This window comes from Apodemus sylvaticus, chromosome 2 (assembly GCF_947179515.1).
Source record: "Apodemus sylvaticus chromosome 2, mApoSyl1.1, whole genome shotgun sequence".
Classification (NCBI taxonomy): domain Eukaryota; kingdom Metazoa; phylum Chordata; class Mammalia; order Rodentia; family Muridae; genus Apodemus; species Apodemus sylvaticus.
Window position 1 is genome coordinate 30,038,102 of NC_067473.1, and position 22,793 is coordinate 30,060,894.

At 43.1% G+C, this 22,793-nt stretch overlaps 1 protein-coding gene across 1 annotated transcript in view; it reads right to left on the reverse strand.

Moving 5' to 3' along the window:
* The window catches only part of Slc25a13 (solute carrier family 25 member 13), a 180,688-nt gene that overhangs the window by 66,820 nt on the left and 91,075 nt on the right, over window positions 1-22,793 (reverse strand). Inside the window, exons 6-11 of the mRNA XM_052173222.1 lie at window positions 15,124-15,270; window positions 12,837-12,975; window positions 12,104-12,197; window positions 11,821-11,905; window positions 8,326-8,410; window positions 7,752-7,910 (exon numbers count right to left, since the gene is read on the reverse strand). Coding sequence (XP_052029182.1) covers window positions 7,752-7,910; window positions 8,326-8,410; window positions 11,821-11,905; window positions 12,104-12,197; window positions 12,837-12,975; window positions 15,124-15,270 — 709 coding nt within the window. The remainder of the gene's footprint in view (window positions 1-7,751; window positions 7,911-8,325; window positions 8,411-11,820; window positions 11,906-12,103; window positions 12,198-12,836; window positions 12,976-15,123; window positions 15,271-22,793) is intronic.

The following is a 22,793-nucleotide window of genomic DNA, read 5'->3' on the forward strand; positions in this document are numbered from 1 at the left end:
ACAGCACCTCATCACAACCACACTTAAAGCTCAAGAGCAGATGTGTTTGACATCTGGGTAACTCAGCAGAAAAAGCAGGTTTCTAATATAAGATGTCTCTGGTGGTCCCCCCAGAAATTCACGTTAAACCGCTCTGCACAGAAACGGGGTGTGTGTGTGTTGTCTCTAACTTGTCAAAACAGCAGTCCATTTTCCAATTGCCTCAGATGAAATTTATTAGTGTGGTTACTTCTCTAATCTTCTCTTTTTCGTTTAGCTCCATCAGCACACGTGGCAATGCTTCCTTGGCACATTTTTACCAGAGGGCTGCTAATGCGAGAAAAGATTTACAAGGCACAGAAATTAATGCAGTATTTTCTCTTCAAATTTCACGGGCCGAAAATATAAATCACACTGTTTCTTCTCCCTTTAAGCGGCCAATGAGAACTGGGCCAGAGTCGAGGACACGGAGCCTTCCCCAGGAGCCTGAGCGTCACACAGCATCCCAAAAGGATGTGCCAAAGAACTTTGTGTGAATACTTCAAAAAAATTGTGAAATTCTTAGGATTTCAAAGTCGGCCAAGACTGGGAAAAAGCTTATTATCAATCCAAGGCCAATTAAAGCGTATTTATTCCTCAGAGTTGGTAGCAGCTGAATACCAAGGCATAAACTTGAGAGAGAGAAAGAGAGAGAGAGAGAGAGAGAGAGAGAGAGAGAGAGAGATTGAGAGAGAGAGATCGGGGTTGCAATTCTGGGTTTGTACCTCTTCCTAGTTGAGATATGATTATAACATTTGGCCTCAAAGTTGGAGTTCCCTACTGGTAAAACAAAAAGCTAGTTATTGTTTATTTTGATAATTTAAAGAACAAACATTTACAACGCACATTCCCATCCTGTTCTACATATTCAAAACAGTGTGCTTCTGTCTCTTCAAGCTGTAGCTTCGCACTGCTTCTGATTTCTAAGAGGCAATCCAGGTTGAGGAATGCTTTTCATTCAGAAGTAGGTAAGGAATATAATACATCCACAGGAGATCATGCCTACTCTAGGAAGAGCTCTCCTAAGTCACAGACACCTGGACTGAGCGTCTAGCTCCCCTGCCTAAAAAAATAGCACAGGAGTAAGACAAATCTTCAATTGTTTATTTCACGTTAAAGTAAAATCTTTTATTTAAATAGTTAAGCAATTGCTTATGCTGGTAAGCAATTGTTTACAAAGTAGTTTCTCCTTGTGGAGTCGTGTGACTAAGGCCATGGGTCTGAAACTCCCAACTGCAAGGTTTAGCTTCCAACTGCTATTTATTGGCTGTGCTGTTCTCTATAAGTGAACTTATCTTTTTGTACCTTGGATTTTATCCCTTTCTTCATGGGAAAGATCACAGTTAGCCCTTCTTAGGGTAGTTATGAGGATAAAAATGAGTTTATACAAATCTTCAGAACAGTGCCAAGCACACATTGAGTGCTTCAGAGGTGAACCTTAATCATCATTATCACTACCATTGTAACAACACTGAACATTTAGTCTCCATCCTCTTTCTTCATGGGATACAGACTGCACACACAGGCTACACAGCCTGTTCCACAACACTGTCTACGGCAATAAGACGACGGTTGTTAATGTTCAGTACTAACTTGCACACCAGGCTCTGTCTCTGCCTTTCACGTTTAGCTTTTCTCTCTAGTGAACCTACTGTACAAACTTTTTTGAAGGGAGCCCTTCATGCAACCAAACCGGATAGGTGACGTCACACCTCCTTCTCCGCGGATGCATCATGAATACCAGGCTCTCTGGAGAAGGCAGTGATCAGAGGTAGGGCTGATCAAGCGTGGAGTCCGAGTGGCTAACGCAAGTTCTGTTCTAACCATCCTACACCAGTCAAGCAGGTCCATCAAAGCAACAGGGTCTCTAACAAGGAAGAAACTCAAAACCTAAAGGTTCAAACAAAAGCAAGGCAGCGGCAGTCAGCCCAGAGAAAGGTGGTGCAGCCTACACACGACGGGACGGAAGGCATGCAGGGTGGAATCTGGTAGGTAGGCAAAATGAATGCACATGACACCCTTAAGCCCTCTGAGCCCAGTGGTAACCCTCTTGTGTTGTCTTACCCTCCTGACCTCACCGTGGAGGCCACTCTACTTGTTCCCAAGTCCCCAGAGAGCACCCCTTGCTTTGAAAATCAGATTAGCCCCTCTGTGGCTCTCATCCCTGCATGTAGCCTGTCCTACAGCTTTTACTCTCATTCCTTTCTCTCCACACCAGTTCAAGCATTCCTTCCCCCCTCCTCAAGGCATTGTCCATCCGCATCTGACTCATACTGCCCCAGGCGCAGGCTCCTCCACCTTCCCAAGCCCACTATCCTGTTTCAAAGCCTCACTGAGGTCCTGCTCCCCACGAGCTCTCAGGGCAACTCCTCTACAGTGGCTAGATTAGGAGGCCAGGAGAGGGGAGGGAGAAGCAGTTGCCAGAGTCCCATGATGTATTAGAAATTTTAGTCTATGATATGGCTCTGCATTCTTTTGGGAAGAATTTTGGGAAGAAGTATTAAAACATAAAAATGAATGGCACCAATAAAGGCCTAGAAGCAAGCAAGTCTTTTGATGGTTCTATTTTGTCTGGGGGCTTTCCCAGAAGTAAAGACTGTTAAGATGTGTCAAACACTCCTTTGTTCTCTAGTAACTTTTCGGATGATGGCTATTTTAGTATCTAAACTGTGAGGTTTAATCTGTTCCCATCTGAACAAAAATGGCAGCTGCTCAAATACTACGGCCCCAGATGTTTTAAACAAATTTGTCAGTAATCTCCCCTCCAGGTTCCCAAAATTTGTCACCTTCCCAAATTTGCTAAGCTCATCACTGTTCCTATCCAGCAATCTCAGGTCTTCACCCACTTCCCACCATCCTCAGTTCAAGTGTGGGTCACCTCAGTGTCTGCTAAAATCTTCCCGTGTTCCCTAAACTCTGGAGTGTCTAAGTTTTCTGCTCACTCTTGGTTTCCCACAATCAAATGTTTGCCCTTTGAGTTCTACGATTGAACATCACACATGAAAATGTGAAGAAACAGGGCAGGACAATTAGACTGATTCTGCACAAAATGAACATTCTGCTGGACAAGAGTGGACCCACGACTCGAGGCAGTTCACAGAGTAACTGTGGTGTCTTCAAAAATGCCCATGTTATCAAATGATGCCAATAAGAGAGTTATGAAATCGTCAATGGCTTTATTTTATTGTGACGATTTCTGGGTTTATTTTTAGCCACAAGAGCTAAATATGAAGGAGGGCCCTCATGAGAACCCCAAGGCATCTCGATTCAGCCATACACTATAACAAGAGTCTTGGTTCAAACCAGCTAGCTGACCGCCAACTTTCTTCTAGAACATATAAAGATCAATGGCTTCCTGAAATATCACCCCAGCATCCTGTAGATGTCACCTTGAGAACATGCCAGGATGGAGGATAACTGCTTTAAATGACAAAAAACCAAAACCCAAAAAAACAAAAAACAACCTGAAATAAACAGTACTGAAATTTTGCATGAAGGATTCAATGGGCTGAATGGAAATTGTGTGTGTGTGTGTGTATTAATTTTTGTTTTATTATTTATTTGCCTATAAATACTTATCCCAATTACGGTATGGCATGTGAAATGATCTAATTTGCTTTCTTGGGGAATTTTTTTTCTTTCTTCATATATTTTTTTTTAATTTCAAAAACCGATTTTAGGGATCTCCTGCCAATTAATAGAAAGAGAAATCCTTTAAGAAATGTTTCTGATGTACTCTGATTTCTCTTGAATATATTGGCCCTCCCCAAAGTCCTCCCCACGTCTGAGGCATCTCGGGTTACCACCTGGGCATGGCAGGAGAGAGGGCGGCTGTAAGTTCAGAAGCAGCAATTAGTTGTTTCTGGGACTTAAGAACATTTGATTCTGGATGACTACCCAGCAATTGTTTCTCTTAGAGCAGCTCCGGCTGGCAGGCCAGTGAGTGGCTTGGTTTACTTAAGCAGTTCACGCAAACCAAGGGAAATGTCAGGGAATTCATTTGGGGTTCAAACACCTTTGAGCGAGTTAAATCAGTCTGGAAAGCCGGGAGGAAACAAAGATTTTTTAGAGTGACTTTGGGGAATCCTGGATTATCTACTTAGCCTAAGGGTGACATGTTCAAAATTTACAAAAATACCTGAGAAGAGGAGTCATTTTCTCATAGAGAAAGTCACCTGTCCTGCAGAAGGGTTTGAATCCAGAGTCATGGGACTCCTAAGGGACTCTTTCCCTGAAACCAAGAGCTGTGTAAAAGAAAACACAGTGGTTCTGGGGATGGCACAACAGGGTCCTACACTAGGCACATGGATCCAGCTTTCTCAGCTTGCAAAGGCACTCCACTGAACTCCACGCTGGCACGCAGCCTCCTGGCCACCATGGCAGCGACTTCGAAGCATGTTCCTATTGCTGCCTGGTAACTCTGTGCAGGAGCTGCTGCCAGTTGAAGAAGAGAAAGTCAAAGGAGCCCGAAAGCCCTGCTCATTGACTCTGGCTCCATTGGGAACTGTTGCTAACTACCAAGACTCCTTCCTGTGTTCCTGATGTTTGAGATGTGGCAGGCGGGGAGGTATTAAACTCGAAATAAAAATGCATTAAGCAATGCCTTCTTTGACAGTGTTTGCCACGACCAAAGTAGTAAACATATGCATTGTGTGAGAGCACTTGCAGAGATAGTTTCGAATAGGCGAGAAACCTCATGTGTACCAAATTTTCAAATTATCCTATTTAGGAAACATGGAGAAAATTTTTACCTCGTGCAAATTCTAAAATGTGAGAGAATGCCCAATATTTTATAGTTCCTTTATAAATCAGATATACTCCAGTATTTCAACTACTGCCAATACAGAGTATTAACAGCAGTGAGTTTATATTCTCTAAGTTTAAATTTGACCACTGTCCTCTATAATTATAAAACTTCAAAAACCAATTACATTCCATTTAAGGTGAAATGTAAAGAAAGCTGCATGAAGCTTTGTTTTATATATAAAATTAATTTGTATAAAAAAGACCAAGTCTCAGAAATACTTGTCTTTTTATCCCTATTACTTTCCTTTTTAATAGTGACCATTTCCCCGGGGTTACCTACAGTATCACTTGTCTCTATCTGGTCCAATGACACATATTCACAAACACACAATGATTGTGTACAAGATTGTGCTCAAGAGTGCTAGTCCCTCAGCCATTCAGAAAAGGAATGAGATGTTTTCAGGGCACAGTCTTTCATCTATCTATATAAATGTCTATCATCTCTTTGCTTAGGAGCTAAAATTAAGATGGGAACTAAACAAGTTTTATTACAGCCGCACTTTTCTTTTAAAATCTACCCTCTCGCAAAGATAAGCGACAGGAAGGAAAAAAAAATAGGTGAGTCCCAATGCTAATCTTTGTGTATTCCCATTCTATGTATCACCGTGACAGACAGCTTCGGTCCCTGCCCTGAGGGTTCTCACACCCGAAGCAGGTTAGATAAATGGCTACTTATGAACCTGGAGACAGGTGAGAGCTGTCTCCTGGTACCTGAAATGAGCTATCTCTCTATGGCAGCTCACTCTCTTGTCTGAAGGTTCCAAAGAGTGTGTCCCTTCTCTATGCATCACCAGTTCAATGCTCAAGAGGCCCACAGTCAGTCATTCAACACAAGGACCCCATGAGCTCTTCAGTCCCTGGGGTCAAAAGGTGAGGTCACCCAGAGAAAGATCTAGATATAACCAAGAATCAGAATCTGCCAGGTGTAGTCACAGAAGAAAGGACCAAAACGTTAAAAGCAAGTCAACGCAGGCAAACTGAACGCTGTTAAGGCAAGGGGACTCAAACCTTGAAAGGCATCCTTACTATTATATTTCAATCCCATGAAAGCCCGTAAAAGCAGTGCACAAGAAACATCAAGACTTGGACGCCTACGCACACTAGAGACTCAAAGTTTAAAAGAAAAACAAACAAACAAAAACATAGAAGTCGGTAAACAGGTCATTTTTGCCTGAGCTACTGTAAAGAACTCATTGGGACATTAACCCTGTACTGTACAACATAGAAGCCATTCTATTTGAAAGGTTGTTGTCACCAAAGAGGAAAAGCATTTCAAATGGAAGGTGGTGACCCTACAGGGGTCATCATTAATCACCCGGGGTCAAAGACCTTCAAAACTGTAATAGGAGGCAGGGGGCAAGGGAAAGGAGGAGAGAAAAGATCAAAAGGCCTTTGATGAGGGTTATCTACCTACACAATAGCACCTGTGGAAAGGAGCTTCTCTGCAGTTGGAAGCCTCCCAGCTTCTAAGGTGACAGGGTTTCCGTTCCTTACCTCAGCTCTCTGTGGAGACTATAGTCAGCAGATGGCAGAAGAGGCCTAGGCCTTCACTTTCATTGTGCCTCAGTGGAGCACAAAGCACTATTTTCATTTCCAAGACCAGGCACTATGAAAGGAGGGAAGAGCTGTAGCTGGACAAACAGCAGTGGACTGACAGGAAGCTCCTTGCAATTCCACAGCTTGGTTTGTGAAAACATTCCTATCTGCTCTTTGCAAAAAAGCAAGCGTAGAACAGGAAGTCGGGAGTCAGGGTATGTTTCCTCAGGTGACGCCAACAGAATAGAAGGTCTGTGGGATTGTCGGTTCAATGACATGGGCACTCTTTGCTCCTGTTAACACTGCTTAATGAACCTTACATGTCAAAGAAGCAGGTGGACAGAGAAGAAGCAGGTGGACAGAAGAAGCTCCGTGGCTATTGCAATGTGCGAATCCAACCCGCTCACACGAAGGGAGGAGGCCACGAATTCAGGATGAGGTGGCTCCAGTGAACACTTGGTTATCTGCCTGACAGGGTTTTCCTGATCCACTGCTCTTCACACATCTCTACTAGGCTCATTCCGAGACCCTCCCTCCGTGGGCACTTGACCTTAGACAGTCTTGTCCTTGGATGTGCCACTCTTCCCATATGCATATACGGGTAAGGCGGAATTTACAAACAGGACCCAGCAAGAGGTGGACAACAATAACATTAACAAAACAACCACAACTATTTACAGTCGTTAAAGGCATATGAACGAGGTCTCTCTCAAAGTAGGGGACTGTATTGTCCCCACTCTTAACGCAAGCTGGTACAATGCCTGGTGGTGGGAAGGAAAGAGGGGAGTGGCTGGGAGATGCAGCAGTAAGATGCTACCGATCTGAAGAGACTCAGGCAAAACAACGACTGCATTTTGGAGCGGAACCATGAGCAAGTTCACAGGCTAGTTCACATTGTTCACAATTTGTGAGCTGCTTATTTCTGGAATTTTCTAGTCTGTATTTTTAGAACATGGCTGACCATGAATAACTGAATCCGTGGAAAGTGACACTATGAGATTGGGAATCGCAGGACATTCCAGGAGACTCAAAACTCTGAAGCAAGCTGTGTCTTGTTCCTAGGATGCCTCTCCCTGGTAGATGGGGAGTGGAATACTTCAAGAACACAAACAAGGAACCTTTCAAAAACTCACTAAAAATGTGCATAAAAATAATTTACTTTAAGAAATCAAACACACAACGGACCAACATAAATGGCTTTCAGAGTATGGGCTGTTTTGATTAGCCATGCCCTAGACGCCTACCGCCTACACCCATTAGCATGGATAATTGAGAATCCGCTGGATTTCCATTTGAACACAGGCTCTCTAATTCATTTCAGGCACTGAGATGGGAAAGCAAACCCTTGGCGACGATTCGAGTTGCACTGCCCCGCTCTGTGCCACACTAACCTCGGTACAGTCCAAAGAAGCCTTCGTAGCGGAGCACCTTCTGAAAGCAGTCAAAGCTGTTTTTATACATGAGCTCTCCCACAAAAGAGCCTGTTGATCGCTGGTTCTGCATTCGAGTCTTTACAAGGTCGATGGGATACACAGCAGTGGCTCCAACAGCTGAAATGAAGGAATACCAATAGCTCAGCCAGAATTAACGTGATTTGAGTGAAAGAAATAGGTGGACAAAAATCAAAGAAAGGACTGACAACAGAAGTGTTTTTTATGCACAGATCCACTGAACTACCTTTATATACTCTTAATTTCCCCCCTCCAATGTCCCCTGACAAAAGGCTATCACTAGAGTTTAAATTAACAGCGTATCCAAAATGGCTACCCTCACAGAAGGGAGCGAAAATTGTCACTTGTAGGATGCTGATCGTGCCCAAGTGTAAGATAGGCCCCCTTGGCTCTAGTTCCCGCCTAATAGATACGGGTTGATGACTGACTTGGGGAGCAACCACTGTAAGCAGGAGGTGGAAAATCAGAGAGAAGACTGAAGGAGCAATAGAAATAACACTCAGGCATGACTGACCTCCAGCGATAGAACCCAGTCCAAACCTGTAGGCTGACTCTGCGAGCTGCAGGAGAAAGGGGCGAGTGGCGTCACCGGAGGCCTTCTGCTCGACGCGTGCCGTGAGCGGGAAGCAGAGAAAAGAACAGAATACATATGGTCACTTAAAACGTCACTCCCCGGACTCTAAGTCTAATATAACTCAAATACAAAAGGGAGAAATAGGTCCGAGTCCATCAATTTCTTATTAATAAAAGTGTTTGCTACTGCGCATGACTGAAATCATACAGGGACATAAAATCACATGGAAAATAACGTTAAAACCGAACATTTTCAAATGTTCAATTCTCAGATTGATCATAAAAATGTCTCCCTCCGTGAGATCTGGGGCCAGCCTCATTTCCTTAGCAAAGCCAAGCAAACCAGGACTACATAGGGAGATCCTGTCTCAAAATTAAATAATAAAATACTATCACCCTTAAAACAAAAGTACATCATTTAAAATGGTATCCTCAAGGAAGATCAGATGCTGGTAGAGAAAAATATTCACAGAATTTTTTTATAGAGAAAAGGTAAGGAGTAGGAGAGAGGGTTCAGTGGTTACCGTAAGGAATGGGAAAGATGGACAGTGGTTAAGAGAACAGGCTGCTCTTCCCGGGAATCCAGGTTCAATTCCCGGCACCCACAGGGCTGCTCACAACCGTCTGTCGCTCCAGTCTCATGGCTCTGATGCCTCCGGCCATGCATGTGTTACAGCCATGGACATAAAAGTAAATGAATACATTTTAAAAGTGAAAGAAAACTAGTTGAAAGGAGCATGGTGGGCAGGCAAGGGTTTGTTATATTCCTTTAGCCTTTATCAAATGTTTGCAGTGTTTCATGGCATTTTCTTTATGTGTGTGAGTGTTTTGCCTGTTGTATGTATATCTAATATACCACGCGTGTATCTGGTGCCCATGAGGGTGCGGAACCTCCAAAGCAGGAGTTAAAGGTGGTTGTGAGCTACCATGGGTGTGCAGGCAACGAAGCCCAGGTTCTCTGGAAGAGCAACAAGTGTTTTTATTTAGTTAGTTAGTTTACAGTTGAGCCCTTCCTTTAGTGGTATGAAAACAAATTAAGAGAGTAGAATATGAAGTCTTTTGTTGGTTGTATTAAAATTGTTTGTGGATATCTATGTATATATACATAATATGTGTGTGCATTATATATATATATGCACATATATGTGTGTGTATATGTAGACATGTAGATCTACACACATGAAATTAGTATGATATTTTGGCATCTCTCTCACCTAGTGACACTCAAAATATTTATGACGGCCATCTTCCTAAAATTCATTTTTCAAGGCAACCAGATGTTTCATTGTTGCTTTTCTGACCTGTTATCATTAGTATTACTAAGGCCATACTGCTTTTGAATATTGTACTACCCTGTCTGTGTAAATAAAATATTAACTCTGTCCCACAGACTTGTCAAGTGAGAGTGACATACAGTCAGCACCTAATAATACCTGTTGAATGAATAAATACATTCAATAAAATTTGTTTTCAGAAGGCATGATAATTAACATCAGCGAACAATGAAAACAATCACCAACCTCAGCTACCCACCCACTGAATTTTAACTGCTGTCAGGGCAACACAATTCCAATACAATGAGATCATTTGAAATCTTCAGTCATTTAACTGAAAACAGCTTTACGGAGAAATACGCATGTCTAAGAAGGTAAAACATTTCTTCCACAAATTCCACGAGTTGTCTCCAATTCCACCCCTGTAGTCTACCTTCGTGGTGACAGATGCATTCAAAGAAGGAACATTATTTTATTTACATGCATGTGACCATGTGATACTAAAAATGTTCGGGCATCAAAATAATGAGTGTAAAGGAAGGAGCCTGGCATTACTGCCAATTCTTCCTGGGAAAGACAAATATGTTCTTAAAATAATGAGCCCAGCTCTGCGTCTCCCCAATCGAGGGCAAACACTCCACAGGCTGCAGGGTGCTAGGACATGCAAACTGCCCACAGGCAGATGGTCTGACATGCTTGATGTGCCAAGCACAGTGGGGTTCATGCATTAAAAAAAATCACCTTAGATTTCAGGTAGGGTTGCGATGAATTGCTCTAAACCTCTGAACACCGGCCAATCACTTCCTACTGTAAATCTCATCAAATTCCTCTAACCCTTTCGAGGCCAGTACCAGCAAGCACCCATTATAACCACCACCCCCCCAAGCTGCAAAGGGTACACAGGGAAATGAAGAGGTGTTGCTGCCAGTGGGGAAAGCAGGGGAGATCTGAAACAGCCCCTCTACTTTCCTTAATCCCCAAATTTCTACAATAGCTGGTGGCATGCAGACGAAGAGATAATTATCTCAGACACAGCGTCTGAAATCAAAGAGAGGAGAGGGGCAAGGCTGCTTCCTCCTCTGCCCGGGATTACACAGTTCTTTCTCCTGCACCAGGGGGAAATCGGCTTCCTCTTTCAACCACAGCCAGCTGGTTTCCCAGAGGTGCCTCCTTAGGATTTACTGAGCACACACCCACTCCTTCCAGTTCCATGCCGCACACAACTTGCTGCTGCCCTTGGGTGGGAAGGAGCTGAAGGGGCGGGGGCTGGGGAGAGTTCTGGCTCCAGGCCTGACAGTCCTAAAAATGCAGCCCGCGTCAACCCATTGTGGTCAAACTGGCGTCGCTGTTCAGACCCAGAGCTCCAAGCCAAAAACAGTTAAGTCTCGCAAGATTCAGAGATGGCTTTGCCTTAAAGGAGGTCTATTTCTTAAAAAAAAAAAAAATACTTTCTGTCTGTTCAGGGATTTATTTTACAAGCACCATGCAGGCATAGGACATGCAATGAAAGCGCCGCTCTTTCGGGCCCAGCTACAGAGCTGAGCAAGAATTGAGCGAGGGGTCCTGCGTCTTAGGTTTCTGACTCTCACAACATCGAGACATGGGCTTCTGTTAACCATAAACTAAAAACCTAGCATTCCTAACATTGTTTCCACATAGCTTATGAATCTCTTCGAAGAGAAAATAGGTCTAAAAGCCTCTGAACTATGACTCCAGACTAAACAAAATTATCTCATTTTGATACTCAGAAAAAAAACGGAAGGCATGGCTGTTAGACAATGCTCTGACAGTACCCCAGTGAGAAGCAGCGAGATCGTTGATTTAGCAATGCCAGATGCTGCTGCGGACAGTCACAAGAGCCAATGCTCAGTGCCCACATCCCTCAGGACCAGATGTAAAGAAAAGAGCTACTTGTATCTGGAGTGTTGGGGTGTTTAGTGTTGGGGCAGCAGCTCTGTCTTTCTAAGAAACACATGCCCGTATCTGTTCACCAGAAGGTTGCTAACAACTTCCCTTTCAGCCACCTCAAAATGCCTGCATTTGGTGAGCAGAATTGGAAAAAAATGGTTAAGTCAGAAATCAATGCTGGAAATTCATTGGAAGTGCTAAGGGCCCGGGTATCTCTGGCAAGCACCAGGAGAGAAATCATTTCCATCACTTACCTGCCTCTGGGCCTCGGCCAAGTTGAAGGGTAACATTCCTTCCTCTAAGGGGGCGATGCGCTCAATGTCTGCTAAGGTCATACGCCTGGGCAGAAAGCAAGCAAGGATGAAGTCCCAGATTTCTTAAATTTACATTATGGAATTCTAGAACGTTCCCTTTATCGCTTCCCATATTTCAGCGTGAGCTTTCATTATTCGCTTTCTGTCCCTCCTGCTGAGATCTCCCTACACCTAGCTCCTAACTTTATTTTATTAAACTAACTTAAAAAAAAAGTCAACTTACCCCCTTGGCTCATATAAATCTGCTAACTGAAACAAGATGTCAACTTCCATGGGTGTAACCTGACCAAACTTCTGGGCTGCCAGCGCGAACTCCTCTGTATGGAAAGAGAGAGAGAGATTCAGAAAGATCAACACTTCATTCAGTGTTCAGCTGAAGTGCTGGAGGAGTGGACCTCAGAACACGTTATCCCGAAGTCATCCCAGCTCTGTCGTGCACTTGTTTCCGGGATGCAGAACTCCATCCCAGCCACCAGAGAGTGAAAGCTGGGTGTCATTGAATGCTCTAAACAAACGGCACTAGGCAGGATTCAAAGTATGTCGACATTGCGGATCTCCAAGTTATTTTTCTAGGTTTTTTTTAATCCTATTGAAATGCTGATAATAATATCCTCTTCAAGTTCACAGATCACATTATGCTATCATCAGTACGGGTTTGTGGAACCTTCACGTGTTTTTGAGGTCCACTGCCCGTTTAGCTTAAGTTCTTGTAAGAAATGAAAACATTCAACAAATCCTCTATCTTCTGTTTAGTCAAAGGCTGTCTTCGGTTTACCAAACACGTAGTGAAGATTGTTTTGTTTGCTTTAGTTTGATCACAGACCGGAGGACACACATCACCAACTAATTTACCAGTATGAATGGGATAGCAAATTCTACTATAAACTCCAGACCACCTTCCTTACTTCCCTGCTCACTAAGACATGTGAAGCAAACATTCCGATACGCTCACTCACCCTTCGTCACCTCCACGTCTTTCCTGTTGCCAGCCAGAGTGCTGTAGATCTTCCTAATGAGTTCCATGTTGTTAAGGAGCGAATTAAATCCATTAAAATAGGAGAAACTAACTTGATGGGATCGAGTGCCTCCAGCAGCCTTGCGAAGTTGAAAACAAGAGAGGGGAAAAATAAAAATAAAAAAGATACAAAGTCAAAGAGCTCCCAAAAGTACATATATTTATCACTCCCGGTTTTTTTTAAGTAACTAGGAATGAATATATATACACCAAAAAAAAAAAAAAAATGACCACAGTATTTTTCTTTCACATTAGAAAAAAAAAAAAAAGCTAGAAGTGAATCTTAAAAGTGACTGCAACTAATCATGACCAGGGCTTGTGCTTCCATACACAACCCCTGGAAAACTAAATAAACACATGTGTAGGATTATAACAGGACCAGTAGTCATTTGCAGAGTTCAACTTTCAGTTGGAAATGTTTTATAAGTTGGTTTATTTCATCTAATGAGCAGATCTTAAGGTCTTAAACATACAAACCGTAGCACACACATGCATGTGTTCCCACATGCAAAACTCCATTATATTGGTGCAGACATACCATGAGAAGCAGCTAGTGCAACCTGAATATCAAAAGTTGTCTCAATACTTAAACCAGCAGTAAATAAACACTTAAGCGCCGAGACTTTACATTGGTGGAATAGCTAAAGAGCAAGTGTGCTCTGGTAAAATTCGAAGATGCCATGTGCCTCTCTGGGGGTTGAAGCTGATTGGAATTCTAATAATCAGAATTTTTAAGGAAACACTTTTCTTCACAGGGGACAGGGGAAACAGATAATTTATCCACTGTGAATGGAACTTCAGTTTGGGGTTTCAAATTCTATCCTTCCCTAACAAGGCAAAATATTTTTATTAGGAAAGCACTTTTTAAAAACAGCCACATAAATCTTCACTTAGTAATCATTCAAAAGAGCTGACATGAGAGTCTACCTGGGGCGAGGTTGGGGGGGGGGGCACGGCAGGAAAGGAGTGAGCTTATCATGGGGCCAGAATGAAAAAGGCCATGTATTCGAAATGCAGCACCAAGAAACAGAGAGACTTGAAAGGCTCATGGTCGGCACTGTGGGAAAGCCAGATGGACTCGAACACACACGCTCATGGTCTCACAAAGGGAGTTTCCAGAGAAGAAACTCCCAAATTGTAGGAATCAGCTCGAAGCTTTAACATTTAGACACTGAGATGAAAACATTCAACAAATCCTCTATCTTCACCCATCGGTGCTGAAGCACACACCTACAGGAAACCTGGATTCCACTGTAATGATCTTCCCTGGTGATCTAGACTGTCCATGGCCAAGGCCTGGAACCACTACTGAGCATGCTTCGTGACACCTTGGAGTTCCAAGAGGCAGTAAGGACATCAGCTGGACATCTTTTGGGATGGGACAACCATGACACATAATGGCGGGGATCTGCCTATCACAAGCACTACTGCAACCCCAAGAGACACCAAGTGACAATGAGGAATGTAAGCTTTAGACCCTCCGATCTGTCTGTGACTCCACAAGAAATCTGTGTGTGCATGTCTGTGGAGACGCCTGCCTGCATGGTTCTTTTTCCTTCAATTAGAAACATGAAAATCAGTATTTGACATCTCTTAAAAAATAAGGCAAAATGAAGATGAAGTCATAAATTATTTTTGTTATTCCTCTTTTTTTCTAATTAGTTATTAACAGAGGGACCCTCTGTATTTATGAATTCTTCATATGCAAATGAAACCAACCATAAAATTGCAAAGATTATTTTGGAGGTGGGGTGAGGAATTATATCTGCAAGGAATATGCACAGATGCACAGAATATCCTTGCTTTTGTTCCCTGAACAACACAGCAAAAACAAAGATTTAAAAATACACTCCATTAGATGTTACAAATAATATAGCCATGATTTAAAGTACAAAAGAAAATACATGTACATTATATCTGAAGATGATGTCACTGTGAAGAAATGATCTGAGGGTCTGCATACTTTAGTATATGAAAGCACCCTGATTCAGGTCTCCAGGGTCACTAAGAAACGACTGAACACACCCCTAAAACATACAATTCAGACAATCAATAAACCTACCCACTAAAACAAACCAAGATAGATTTTGGTTTGCAAGGGTGATAAAATACATGATCACATTAGTGTTTTAAACAGGACAAATTCATAACAACTGTTGTTTGTATTCCAGTTTACTTAGCACAAATTAGGGAGAATAAACTACTTTATTAGGACAATACCAACTTACAGCTACTAGACATTCTTCAACAAAAGGAGTCAGGACATGGGGACGGATGGTGACCATGATGTCCCGGAAGTCGATGGCTGTGACTTTTCCTGTCTTGGCATTGTCTCGTTGCACAAAGGCTTGCTTCGCATGCTCCAACTGTATCTCCTAGAGTCAGAAAAGGTAGAACGGTTAATTTATGTCTCTTTCCGACTGCAAATGATTGCTCATTTTTACAGCAGACAAAAGAAATAAGCCTACATCGTGATTTAACAGGTCCCACCTGCCTGTTTAAATGCTTCCCCGCTAAACTACTTTTTCCTTTGAAAGGAAGGAACATTTCTTAGAGCAGTGACTACAAAGTTAATAAAGTACACTGTGTTTTAATACACTCAGCAGAATCAGAGCCGGGGATGGTGGCACATGTCTGCGACCTCAGCACTTGGGAAGCAGAGGTGGGGAGATCAAGTTGGGAGATGGTCTCAGACACATTGTGGCTCTGATGTCGACCTGTATCTAAGTTACTGCTCTAATGCTGTGAAGCAGCACTGTGACCAAGACAACTCTTATGAAAGAAAGCATTTAATTGAGGGCTTGTTTACAGCTTCGGGGGGGGGGGGGTAATTGAAAGCAGACAGGCGTGGCACTGGAGCAGTAGATGAGAGCTTTGCATCCTCATCTGTAGGCAGAGAGAGGCACTGGGCCAGGGATGGAATTTTGAAACCTAAAAGCCCAACCCCAGCAACAAGGTCACAAGGTCACATCTCCTAATCGTTCTCAAACAATTTCCATAACTGGGGACCAGGAACTCAAGCACATGGGCTCATGGGGGCTGTGCTCACTTAAAGCACCACACAATGTTTCAAAAGAAGGAAGAGAAGGTAGGAAAGCAAGGAGGAAGAGGATGAGGAGGAAAAAAAAGGTCAAAGGAATCGAATCAGGTAGGTCCCTTTCTTCTAGAATCTGAGATAGGAAGAAAATTAAAAAAAGGCAAAAATGAAGTTTGGTAGCTTCAAAGACCTGGCTAGCTCCAGCAAGCAATCTTGACCACATGCTAATATGTACGCACTCTACTTAACAACAGTGAAGGAATGTTCTCTGCTGGAAGGTGCTAATCCCTCAGCACTGGCACTACTGACATTTGGAGCAGGTTAAGTCATTGTCACAAAAGGCTGCCCTGTGCCAGTTGGTCCTCCCAGTAGCTGCTGGTAACTTCTCCACCCAAGGCTACGAGGGTCAAAAATGATGCCACATAAAGAGCCCTGTGTTCTAGAATAAGAAGCTCGAGAGTTTGTGCATCTGGGGAGGAAACACCGTAGCAGCACACATGGATATATAATTCTTATAGCCCAACTCCAACAAGAAGCATAGCTCTCTGCTGCTATTATTACTAGGACATAAGTGTAGGCATAAAAAAACAAACACTGACTGCTTCCCACTGAGGCTCACTTCACACTACTTCTGTAGAAAGTCGAGTTATCATCTTCTATAGACATTGCCTACCTTCCAAACGGACCTCAGAAGGCTGATCTGCGTGAAACTTAAAAGTATCATAAAAGGGCTATCAAGGATTTCAAATTACTTAAGATGAAGTGGGGTGGGGTTTCATTGGTAAGGAAGCCATCTCTTGGCTTTGGTAACAAGATGACACTAATTGTTCTATGGGTTACTGCAATTTGAAGTGACGGGAGTCTGCGATGTCACTGCGTAGACTGTTTTCCTTGCCCAGCATGAAAGAGAGGATGAAATGTGATTGACAAAATATTAATAATGACTGGACCTGGGTAATGAATACAGTCATGATTTATACTTTCCTGACTCATTTTCTATATTTTAAAAATGCAAACACTGGTATTTCAAAGATTAATTAATAAGTAAGAAAATGGTCATTATCATATTGAGAGTTTCTCCTTAGTTACCTTCAGCATTGGCCACTTTAAGTGCAGGGCACCCAGATGAACCTCCGTGGGCCCAGATCCTTCTAGAGCCCTGCACTTGATCTTTACTTAAAATGTGCCCCCACCCTGCCCCAGTCCTCAGATAATGCTCACTCTGCTTTTCAGAAAAAGCACTGCCACAAAATGTGAAAGATTTCTTAGGAGTTAAGGCTTACTGCCTGCCTCCAAATCTTCCACTCCTATGTGTTAGACCATAATTTCTAAGACTATATCCTGTATGTGTCTTATAAAGGCCATAAAATAACACATTACTAACCCCACTGTTAATGTCCCCACCGAGGACTCAACTCTGATCCGTTTGCTGGATTCAAAGCTTAATTATTGGCATGTTGGTTTCCCAGTGACACCACCTGAAAAGCTGTCATTTTCAATTTTGTGAGCTTTCTTTTTCGATGTATGAACCAGTTGCCAAATTGTGTTCCCTGAACCTTTAAACGTTCACTCGAATGAATCTTCCTTTTCTGACAGCAGTGGTTCAGGGCTTCCTCAGGCCTGGCTTAGGTTCTCTGGTGGTCCTCACTGTCAGTGTCTGACCACAGCAGTCCCCCATGCATGCATCCTGTCACCTGTCAAAGTCCCGGATCCAGCCTCCTCTTTCCTAGCAGACAGATCCAGTGGCCCGAATCACAGAGACCGATTTCCAATGGAAGGTGCTCAGGATTCTCAGGGAAAAGTACTCAGGGAAACATGTCTACCATGCAGGGGGAAAAGTACTCAGGAAAACATGCCCTCCATGCAGACCCCTTATGCAACTGGAAAACTCATCTTGGCCTGTGAACTGAAACTCAGTGCTCTGTCATGTGGCTCCAGAGATGAGCGTGTCTTGAGATAATATTCCATCTTACATCAGAAAGAGAGTCGACATTGTTGGCTTTCCTGCCTCTGCCATGGCTGAAATGCTACATTCTGCTTATGTTTTCCCCTAGCTGCACTGTTGTAGTTCTGGGCATAGTGGACAGTCGTGTGACAAACATTATCAATGACAGGCAGTCTGTAAAGACAACGGAATGAACAAATCAGGATCCACTCAACAAAAATGGAGTGGTCTATCCAAGAGCCTCCAATCCAACAGGAAAAAAACTAACTGCTCAAGACCTGTAGTGAAAAAAAAAATGACCACAGTAGGTATTCCACTGAAAGCAAAGACCATAGTAGGTGTTCAGTGGACAGGAAGTGAGGGCACACCATCCTCAGATGCACTGCCAGCAATATAGAAAGCCAAGGTTACTCTGAGCAGCAGCAGCAGTACCCTGTGCATATTTTCTATTTTCCTAGTTATGACTCAATCTTAAGGATCCAGAGTCGCTTCATATGCCATAGCCAACCCTTCTCCTCACAGAGGAGAAACGCAGAACATGAAGACCAGCTTGTCTGGAATGGCAAAGAGAAAAACAGATACCAAAGGTTGTAGAGGGCCCACGACGGTCATACCACAAAAGAGGGGTGTGTGTTTGTGAAGGGAACATATTCGTGAAGGGAATATTCCATCCTTTGCTGACTATATAGTTTCAATTGGAGAGCTGCCAGGAGGCATCCTACAAACAGGCAACAAACCAAAACAAAACAAAAAACTAAACAACAAAACAGCTCCTTTTATCCTGATGATGATCAAATTGAGAACTCATTTTTTAACAGCTCCTAAAAACTGGAGACATTAAAATTCTATGCTTGAACTTGAAGCTATACCAGTGAAGAAGGTTTAGGCTGGTCCTTCTATGTAAGGTACATCACTAAAAAAAAGGGCTTGCTCGCATCCCAACACTTGAAGGACAGGTCCTGATAGGTAAGCTAGACTTGACCAAGCTTGAAGCCTCAGAATTCTCTTCCCTTGGTTAGTACATTGGATACATCACACAAGTCATAAGCAATAGCCTTACTGCATCCAAGGCGGGGGTTGTAGTCCTCTGGCCTGGGTGCTACACCCGTATATACAGCCTGCACATCCATGAGGACAAGTGCCTGCTTGCTGCCTGACCTTGATGCACGTGAAGCTCTGGAAAATCTACTGTAGGGAACTTGCCTAAAACTACACCTGACACTTGGGAATCTAAAAAGCTATAAGAATTTTATTTCATGTTACTCTGTCTGTCTGTCTGTCTATCTATCTATCTATCTATCTATCCATGTATCCACCCACCTATCCATCCATCTATCATCTGTCTGTCTGTCTATCTATCCATCCATCCATCCATCCATCCACCCACCCACCCACCACCCATCCATCCATCTATCATCTGTCTGTCTGTCTATCTATCTATCCATCCATCCATCCATCCATCTACCCACCCACCCACCCACCCACCCATCCATCTATCTATCATCTGTCTATCTATCTATCTATCTATCTATCTATCTATCTATCTATCTATCTATCTATCTATCTGTAACAGGGTCGCATGAAGACCAGGCTGGGCTCAAACTTTCTACATAACCAAGAAAGACCTTAAACTTTCCTTCCAGTTCCTCTGCCTGCTGAGCACGGTGCTGAAGACTGAACCTTGGGCCTCATGCCTGCTAGGTAAGTCCTCTGTCTCCCAAGTGAGCTGCATCCCCAGGCCTGCTTTGATATTACTCTTCATGCTCTAGATTTTGCCTCTGCCTGGCTTTGTGAGAATATTCCTACGTTTCCATTAAGGCAAAAGGTAATTCTTGCCTCAGGTTCTACTCTCCTTTCAGCCCTAAGAGCCCTGAAGAGAGAGAGAGTGTGTGTGTGTGTTGGACGGGGGTTGAGTGGGGGAGGGTGAGTGGGGGGAGGGAAGCCTGGAGGATCATATGTACAGACAACTCTGCAAATGTTAAATTCAAGAATGTGCTAGCTTTGAAATAAATGACAGGGCTTCGTACCCACAACACTGTGACTTAAATCCCTCAACAGTATCTCTATAGAATATAGAGACGGTGTCTCTATAGAATCTATTAAAGAATATCTGAGACCTATGTGAACCACCAAGAGGTTGGTGCTTCCTGTAAGTGTGCCGGAAGGGACAAAGGTGGGAAGGAGAACATAGACAATAATACTCATGTCCTAAGGAAAGAGAACAACAGGAGAACTGTCATCTTAATAAAGAATTTACAGGTTAACAGACTGGCAGGTTAAAAATCCAGGGAAGGAGTCAGGCTGCCTCTCTGTCTTTCTTTTAAAAATAAAATCAATGGAAAGAAGATACTGGGGTCGGTTGCAGCACAATACACTAGCCTCTCACTTATAAAACTCATGAGTGATGAAAGGAGACATCTCCCACAAGCCAAGTGTCACTGGTAACACTTTAACTCTGGGCAAAGGGACAGCTGTCACAGACTTCATTTTCCATTGATGGAGGGGAGTGGCAGCCCAATGACAGCAGACTGTAATGCACCATGACACTACTTACTATGTGGCAGAGCTCAGGTGAGCTCGCTGGTGTGTTAGGCCCCAAGGCTTTCTCCACAAAATGCACACACCAGCGCCTGCCATCCGGGCCATGTGTGACAGACACTCGGTAAGTGGTAGCTTTGATTTCTGTCGAGGTGAAGGGCTTAAACGCTGGTAAAGTCCTTTCTAATCCAGAACCACTGAGTCATGAGAAGCAGCCATAGGCACAGAAAGATGGACACATGGACACATGGACACGGCAGAGAATCACAGTAGCAGATGAATACTAAACATTTATTGCCAGACTAAGGTTGAGACAAGGTTTTATTGAAGTTGTAATAACTTATCTTCATTTTATGGAAAGACACATGAAGTGGGAGGTGGGCGTGGGAGGGTGGTAAAGTTACTAACTCAAAGTCACACAGCAGCTGAGCTGAGATGTACACTGAGGACAGTGTGGCTCCAAACTGCAAGTCCTCACTGCAGGGGTATGCGGTCCTGGGGAGAATCACAGTGGGATCGTAAGCTGACTTGGACCCTAACAAGAAAAAAGAAGTTCAGAAATGCTTTGAGTGAGCTTAGGGAGATAGCCCTGTTGGAAAAGTGACTTTTACTTATCCCCAAAACACACAGAGATGCACACAGACACACACACACAGACACACACACACAGACACACACACACAGACACACACACACACATATACACACAGGCAGTCAGACACATACACACACACACACACACAGTTGATAGGGAGAATCTATCATGATAATTGGATTCTAAAAAAATGAAGCAGGCTATATCTCCAAAGAAGACTCCAGCACAGATTAAAAACACTTTCATCTGTGAAAGAGATGCAATGGGTGGCCAGAATGAGAAACACAGAGTGGACAGTTTATGTTAAAAACAAAAGTTAAGCTTCCTATAAAAGGAACATTGAAAGGACCAGTATTGTGTAAATCTGGGGAAGTCATGTAGGCTGTAATTCAGGAGAAATAGAAATTAAATAAACCCTGTGCTGGGCGCATGCTTCACCCTGGGGCTTTGCCTCCTTAAACTCTCAGTACCTGATGCTGTGGACTCCATGACTTTTGTCCTATAGATAGAAACAGGAAGTAGTGTGTGTGTGTGTGTGTGTGTGTGTGTGTGTGTGTGTGTGTCTGTCTGTCTGTCTGTCTGTCGCTATGTAGCATCTAGCTACTCTCAAACTTAGAATCGTCCTGTCTCTGCCCGTGTGCTGGGGTGGCAGACTTATGCCAACACCACCTGACCCAGAGTCACAATCTTAATAAGCAATTGGCTAGTTGTTTTGAAAGAATGTATATTTAAAAAAAAAAGAAAAAAAAAGGAAAGAAAACTAGAAGCAAAAAGTATAATTGTAGAAAGAGACGTAATTATCTTGTAATACTCAGGTAGTGGAGGCTACAAAGATTAAATTGATACTTAAACTGAGTACAGAAAATGAAACAAGAGGCCTTAGAAGAGGGGAAACAACAAAGAAACAAAGAAACCAGACAAGCTGAGAAGAAGGCACGCCTGTGAGAGAAGGTGTGCCAGCCAGCCCGTGAGAGGAGTACTCCTAATGTACCAGGCCAGGAACATTTGCTAACGTCAGACAGTTTGTGACAGGAAAAGAGGAACAGAACACAGATGACCCACGACCCAGACCAGGACATCTGTCACCTAAGGCCAGAAGGTCCCAGCCAGGCTATCTGCAGCCATCTCTTAGGCCCTTGGGCTCAAACCCCAGTGAATGTTTCCTGTTTCCTCCGCTCTGCTGTAGGATGAGTAATGGAAGAGGCTTTTATTGTAGCAGATTCCAAAGACTTCAACACACCCATTCTGAGTGCTGCAGGGGGAAAGACAACCTCTTCAAAATTGCTACCTGTACAGAAATAAACATATATGGGGATTACCCTGCTTCGGGTCTATATTCATGCTTCTAATAGTTCCAGGCCTGTCATTTCCTTAATAATCTCCAATTTTCAAGTGGGCATATTTTGAATGTAAAAAGTTCTTTTCACCTCTATTCAGACATGCCAGTACATTGGTGCTTTAAGCCTGAGAATAATTTATCCAGCAGAACATCAACATCAACAACAGCAAAAGTCTACAAGACAAACAGCAGATTCCCTTGAGCTATAAAGCAAAGAATACCGTGGAAAGATAGATGAAACAACCCAAAATCTGGTTCATTTTTACTTTTGTGTTTTCAAAACTTGAAAAATACATACAATTTTAATAAAAACAGAGTCAAATTTTGCTTTAAAGTCTGTGGTGGTAGAAAATTCCAGTCAAAATGAAGGTGAATGGGAAAAGGAAGACTAAAATGAATAAGAAATGTATGCTCAGCTCTCTAAACTATTTAACCCAAGTATCC